Here is a 7,500-nt window from a genome sequence, read left to right on the forward strand (position 1 = left end):
CTCAGGCAAGTTATTTTCAAGTGCACGCCACATATAGCTTGGTCCCTGAATCTCATGATAGTTTGTCATCAAGAAAGTGGTAAATCCCTAAACAAATGCAGTAAGGAAGTTACAGTATTAATTGGCATTCATTTTAACCACATTTTCTACTCTGAGATAAACTGAAATAGGGGAATTTACCCTACCAATCAGCACAAGGGATTATTAGAATATTCCATTGTAAAATAATATTGAATTCTTATCGTATCTTTTACAATTTAGCAAGCCGTGTTCTACGATACGTTCTCCTAATTCAAAACGACTGGTCTTTTTTACAGGCCACAGGTCATGTGATCACAGGTCATTGTTTTACCAAATACAGAAAGTTAAAATATAATCCTAAACATTCATAAAAGCTAACTTTGGGAGTAAAAACTTTTGTTTAGGCCTAATTAGGCCTAAGGTTAGCTTTTACGAATGTTTATGATACTTTCTGTATTGGTAAAACAATGAACTGTAAAAAATACCAGCCGACGTAATCTCGACTTTCTCAATTTGTACTGTACATGTAAGTTACGGCTCCTTGTTATTTTCAGATCAACTTTCACCCTTTCACCGCCAAAAATGCAAATTGACACTTATAGATTTTACTCTGTCTAACGCCAGACGATTTTACTTGTCAATGGGGAAGCCCTCAGCCCTTGTAATTCAACAGAAAACAATGCAGGACATCGCTTACAGTACAGTGCTCAAGCTTGTTAATAGAGTTGGTATATGGTCATGACACCAATTTATTATTCTCTCACAGACAATGCCAATAATAGGACATTACTAAACTACGAAACAGCAAAATGAAGCACCAAAACACCATACATTGAATACTAACCGAAAAAGACTGGATTTGAGATTAAGGCCTAAAAGGTTATTGAATCTCAAATCGAACCTTTGTCGGTTAGTTTTCAGTGTATGGTGGGGTCATACATGGTGTTTTGGTGTTTCATTTTGCCGTTTCGCAGTTTAGTAATGCCTCCAATAATACCTCTTTCCCAGTTATGAGAGACCGTGATTGGATTTCTTTTGTTCCTGATATGTAAGCTAAGGAAGCAGCCACTGCATCAACTGCACCAATTTTATCCACCAAAGACTGAGCAGCATCACGGAACAATTCGAGCACTTCAGGTGAAACTGACTCAAGAAACCTTTTACAAAAAAAGAGAAAAATATTAAGCCAAGAAAACGTTACACAACTAAACTTCAGACAGCAACTGTATTTTCTACATGTATGTCCTAGACAATAAACACCACCAAAATATTTAAATTTTGTGTTCAGTTAATTACCGAGTTTAATGCTAATGTCTTATGGTAAAGCTATGTCGCTTTCTTAACCTGGGAAACTCCACTTCAACAAAAAAATAACTTTAAATCACAGGAAATAACCGTTACAGTCAAGTCAGTCTTAAATATTTTCAAAGAAAGTTAGTGTTTGTATCCAAAATAAGTAAGTTTTAGAATTGCCTATTTTTGTTTTCAAATTTCAAGGGCACCACCATCTTGAATAATTATTGTGATGTGTTATGGTTGCTCTACTGTTATCAGACAATAGGGCAACCGTAACACATCACAGTTATTCAAGATGGCTGCGCGAATTTAAAATTTACTTTTTTTTTATATAAACTCCGTTTAAAAACAAATTTGTATGTAAACATAATTCCTTCCTAGTAATGATTCCAAGTTCGAGTGATGCCTAACACTACTATGAAGTTTTTATACTCAATTATTCCATCAGAGATCAACCCTAGTATTGGAATTGGGCCCACACTAGGACAGAGAAAAACTCTGACCAGGGTGGGATTTGAACCAACGACCTTCGGATTTGATCACCGTTGCTCTACCTACTGAGCTACAAGGCCAGAATGGGAGCAGGCCGAGGGTATGTGAGATGTTATTCTTATTAGGTATTACACTGAAGCACCACTAACAGCAAACTAAGGTCTTAAATCACCCACTTAAGTTTACTAGAAGTCTCATTCCATGAACCATATTTTACTACCAGTCAATTAATGTCATTTGACAGAAACAAAAGATGACTTTCATTTCAATGAAATTCTTTTGTTACAGTAATAATAACATGGGTGACAAATTACTCCTTAATTTTGGCGCGAAATTTCAGTGTTAATTTATAATTTCACATGTGAAATTACATTGTTGCTATGGCAACTTTTAATATAATGCAAAAATGGCGTCCAGGTTTGAAAATTAAGGAGTAATTAGTCACCATGTTATTAATAGCTAATCAAATGGTATACCCGTGAAATTAGGGAATAATTTCACGTGCGTTTTGTCCAAAATCAAGTAATTTCCCTCGCCTAAAGGCTCGGGAAATTATTTGAATCTGGACAAAACGCACGTGAAATTATTCCCTAATTTCACGCATCACCATTTGATTACCCATACTAATAACATCATACTTATTCAGCTATAAGCCGAGGCAAGGTTGTAAGCTGAACGTCGGGATTTTGGCATGATTGCGGATAGACTTTGAATGAACAAGATTGATTATGACGGAAGCTTTCTGAACTCAGAATGTTTTTTCAAACCTGCACAAGCTGTTTTAATGATTAGTTAAAGGATCACATCAAATTCATCTCCTCTGTGATTTGCTGTTTCCAGTTGAATAGCTTTTTATAGAACGCTTCGCTTGTATGAAGACATTATTGTTTCCAGTGAGGTCAGTAATAATTTTGTTCAATAATATTCGTCACCTCATGATCATGTCGCTTGTTTGTTTCTAATCTTTTGTGTTCATTTTATTGCTTTGAGTATAATTTCGCAGTCAATGTCAATTTGTACTTTTACCAAAAATTCATGGTCAATAATAAACATCAAGACCTAAAAATGCTCTCAGCTTATAGCTGAATCTTATGCATTTACAATCCGTGTCGATCAAGTTGATTATTTTGCGTAAGAAGTTTGGGGTCTTGGTTTGTATCCGAATAAGTGCGGTAATAATTATATAATAATATTAATTAAATGATCTTGCTTCTTCTGAACTTTAAGAAATGAAATTTGCATCTTTTGGTTTACAATTTCCTGAGTGACATGTTCAAGTCAATGAATTACTGGCTCATCTCATAAAAAGAGGAAAATGCTTTCTCCATTTTAGGGACTCCAGGCTTGTTTGATTTTAGGTAGTTAATTTATGTTTGCATTATTTTCTTTGTTTACTAAGTCAACTACGACTTGACTGAAGATAAAATAATGATACTACAGTTAAAGATGATTAAGTACTGACCTCTGAGCATCGGCAGCAGAAGCCTTTACAACGTCTGCTGGTTGTGGGGGTGAAATTAATTTGAATTTGATTCCCTGCAAATGCAAGACATTTTGAAACATTTTTAAAAAACGTCAGTCACAGTGGTTTCGCTCCTTCAGCAATACTCAATTTTATTGTAATCTTATCCATCACAAGTATTTCTTTTGTATTTATGTATTTATTCATTTTCGTTCATTATTTTCTCACCTTTTTGTACATATATATTTTTACCTTCGCTTCTTACACCTCACTTTTTAAAGATTGCAGACTGGCAATCGAAAGCTCAGTGTTTTTAAAACTTTTAACCAGAGAACGTTTTTAACTTTTCAATCAGTTTTCCTGTTCATGTGATCTGAATGCACATGTATACAGTAGCCACAACACTCCATTTTCAGAGATAACCAAGTCAGTTTTACTCAATGTTCGACACTAATGCTTGCCCAATTGTGTGGGGTAAGCGAAATATATCCATGGACAACTAAAACAATTTTAAGACTTCCCCGATCGGGCAATCAGAATTTTTGCTCAACTAATACTTTCAAGGCTGCTGCCTAAGAAAATTTTAAAGGGGCCCTCAGAGCTAAACGCTGAGAACTTAGGAGCCCAGCATATGAAGTGAAAGGTGTTGCTGTGAAAAATTAAGGAGCCCAGAGCTATTCTTTGGGAGCCCCAGGCTACCGGGCTCCTGTTAGGCAACAGCCTTGATTTTGCAGAACAATTTGATTTGCAACAAAGAAAGTGACTAGTAATAAGATGTAGTCACTGCAAACACAATAAGAAAATAACTTGTAACCTTACATCTCTTTGCGGCAACTTATTTTTCTGTTGAAAATATATTGGTACAAACCTCTAAAAAGATAGGAAGAAGGAACATGTTCGTAGCTGCCATCTATCTCAGCGTGAGAAAAGATTGTTTATAATACAATGGAACCCAGTTTTCCTGTGGCCAAATACCCCACGATACAGTGTACTTTGATATCGAACAAACGCACAACAAAATTCTACCTTTTGTCATGCAATTTCACATGTATTTTAGCAAATTTAAGTATCTACCAAGTGGCAACTGCAAAAGGGAAAAATTCAATTGCAAAAAATAATGTGATTGCATTGGTTGCAATTTCAAGACCTGTGTTACAGAACAAGGCTACAATGTAATTTTCACTACCTTGACCTCATACACAAAATTGAACAACTGGATACAAAGGTTTACTCACAGCTCTATTTTCCACTGCACGCAGCTGGGCTTGTTGATTTCCTTTGTAAAACATAATGCTGATTCCACTGCGACCAGCCCGACCTGTTCTGCCAGATCTATGGATGTAAGTGTCTAGATCCTGCAAAAGCCAACAAGGTTCCTTTAATAAATATCAAGTTTTTTCCCATTGATTTATGGCCACAACCTCATTCCCAGTGCGAGGAGACCATTGAAATGAGGACGTTATGGCCACAGATCAACAGGAAAAAACAAGGATCAGTAATTTTACAGAAAGGACAGAGAAAATGAGGTTAGTAAGATGTTTATTATATCTCTGTGGTAATCAGCCATGCCGGAAAGGAAACTAGATGAAGTCAAGAGGAAGTTTCAACCGCCACAAAGATTGCTGTGTCAAAATCCAAAAATGAATTATAACACATCTTGGCTGTTTGAAATGGTTATAAGATTCAAACCGTTTTACAAGTCTAATATGTAACAGAAACGACATGAAAAACTTGCTAGAGAATGTTGTACTGAAATTTCAAATTTAGCGGGCCATACTGTAGAATGTGGCCTGCTAATTTAGCCAATCATAGTGCATATACTATCTGAGAGACATGATAATAAAAAGGAAAAAAATTAACACTCGGGCATTAACTAGCAGCTCAACTTTTTGATGAAAAGAATCCATTGTTTGTTGTGGTTTGACCTTCAGATTTAAAAGGAATAGCTGTTTTGCAATGCTTTATGGTTAAAAGAGATTGTGCCGCACAGACAAACTTGAGAAACAACAGAAAGTGGCAAAGACAAGATGCTTTGCGTACCTTTGGAGGCTCACTCTGTACCACAAGATCAACTTCGGGGATGTCCAGACCCCTTGCTGCAACATCAGTGGCAACCAGACAGCGGACCTTCCCATCACGGAAACTCTGCGAATACAAAGTCATTTAATTGATTAAATCAACTGTGAAAATTTATTCATAATTCAATTTGCAAGTCTTTAAATTCACAGAAAAAATGTTTTTGTTTTACAAGACATCAACTCTGTTGCTGTCAAGTATATTTTCTCAAAAAGAGTTTTAAATTGAAGAGAATTAATTGCATTCTAACTAACTCTGACTCTAATTAATAGCTGTGGACATTCTGTTCATTGCAAGTAGATTAGTAAACAATGTGCAAAATAGGCGCACATTATTATAATGTTAAGAACCTACTTTGAGCGTTATTTCCCTTTGTTCCTGAGGAATATCTCCATGAAGAACTTGTGTGTCCTAACCACAGAGGAGAAACTTATTATTTCCGTAAGTAAAGAATAATCAAACTGTCCAAGGTTGTTTGAAATTAAAGGTGAATAATTATATACAAACATGCGGGGAGCTTGATCTGGAAGATAACAATTTATTTAATACACAGAAGCAAAACTGCAGTCATTCAAACACACATTGTCAGTTGCTAAATGACTGCAATTTGTATGCTGCAGATCATGGATTGGAGCAGTCAACTTACAGTTTTTGCTAAAATTCTATAATTATACACAAGGTGCCTGCAATTATTAATTTGATTACTAGTTGGCTTCAAAAAGGTTTCCAGTCAATGATAAGCTAAACTCAGCTGTTTCAGAGGGCTTCCCTTTTTGTATGGGTAATGCTAGCCATTGGATAAATCACCACATGTACATGAGAGAGATACATGTGCACTGTAATAGGACATTTGAATGATGACGCCATTTGACTACAAGTACCACAATCCTACAAGTTATGCTTGTCTCGTGCTAATTAGAGCTGAATTGTTACTTTTACCCCACTGGGAATACAAAATTTAAATAAGAAAAGAAAAACAAACTGAATTCTGGTAGTTGTAGTCAAATGACCCCATCGTAAAAGTTGCCTACTGCAATCATCAGTGAATGGTGATTCATCCAGTGGGTAGCACAATCTACTCTTCCCACACCAATGACTGGTGGCTTCAGTTAGTTGAGCATCAGTCATTCATGCATGAGATCACAGTGTTCTGATGATCATAGCACAATGTAACCCTGCTCCATAAATTCCTCTAACCTTACAAGTAAATTCATACAAAATGTGTGCCCATCTTCATTCTACCAACCTGCTTTAATACAGAGTTTAAGGCTAAATTGTTTGCATCATTCTTTGTTTCTGTAAATATGAGGGTTCTACTATGGGCACCACTGTAAACCTAACAAGATAAAATCCAAAATAGAGTTAGTGACTTTCGTATGACCTTGAAAAAGTGTTTTTGCAATTTGTTTCAAGGACCAATGTTTGGCAAGATTAAAACAAAGCTTCTCCTTATTCCCACCAAGGAAACTACTAATATGGGCAGTAAACAGTTCAATTGCCCAGTCACATGACCATGGTCATGGGTCGAATACCACTGAAGCCACCTGAATTTTTCAAGTGTCTATAAGAGACAATTGCTTAAATTGTCCAGTTCAGTGCAAGGATCACTTAAGTCTACATTATTTTTGTCTAAAATCCGCACTTCAAATATATAGAGGATATTACATGGCCGCGCAGGGGGATACGAATTTTATCTTCAAGTGCTACAAGTATCTCTCACGAGTGAGCGAAGCGAACAAGTGAGAGATACTTTCAGCACGAGAAGATAAAATTTTCGTATCCCCAAGCGGCCATGTAATGTTCTGTTTATTATATATAGATATTGATGAAATGTCTAGATTTAAAACAACTTGTTTTATTCAGTTTCGAAATGATGAAAAAGTGGTCACCAACTGCTGAAACACGCCTGTTGTGTAACATAAAACAAGATATGAAAGTTATGAAAAACAAATCATGATTATGTCAAATTTTGCAATAAAAATGTTAATGTAGTAGAGAAGAATTATATTAAAGCACAAAAGTATCTTACAATGAAGATAAAGCTCACGTTTTATTGGCTAATCGTGTTGGTTACCATGACAACACCTATATCCTCACATGTGAGAGATAAAAATGACATGTTCACTGCGCACGGTGAAGATATGATTTTTTAG

At 35.8% G+C, this 7,500-nt stretch overlaps 1 protein-coding gene across 3 annotated transcripts in view; it reads right to left on the reverse strand.

Moving 5' to 3' along the window:
• LOC138033792 (nucleolar RNA helicase 2-like) overlaps positions 1-7,500 on the reverse strand; it is a 34,894-nt gene that overhangs the window by 6,592 nt on the left and 20,802 nt on the right. For all 3 annotated transcript variants that reach the window (XM_068881617.1, XM_068881615.1, XM_068881616.1), the window contains 7 exons: positions 6,594-6,683; positions 5,702-5,758; positions 5,312-5,416; positions 4,507-4,626; positions 3,272-3,345; positions 1,019-1,178; positions 1-87 (listed from right to left, as the gene is read on the reverse strand). The exon at positions 1-87 is cut by the window's left edge and continues 45 nt beyond it. In XM_068881617.1, the coding sequence (XP_068737718.1) occupies positions 1-87; positions 1,019-1,178; positions 3,272-3,345; positions 4,507-4,626; positions 5,312-5,416; positions 5,702-5,758; positions 6,594-6,683 (693 nt within the window). The remainder of the gene's footprint in view (positions 88-1,018; positions 1,179-3,271; positions 3,346-4,506; positions 4,627-5,311; positions 5,417-5,701; positions 5,759-6,593; positions 6,684-7,500) is intronic.

This window comes from Montipora capricornis, chromosome 14, assembly GCF_036669925.1.
Source record: "Montipora capricornis isolate CH-2021 chromosome 14, ASM3666992v2, whole genome shotgun sequence".
Lineage (NCBI taxonomy): Eukaryota > Metazoa > Cnidaria > Anthozoa > Scleractinia > Acroporidae > Montipora > Montipora capricornis.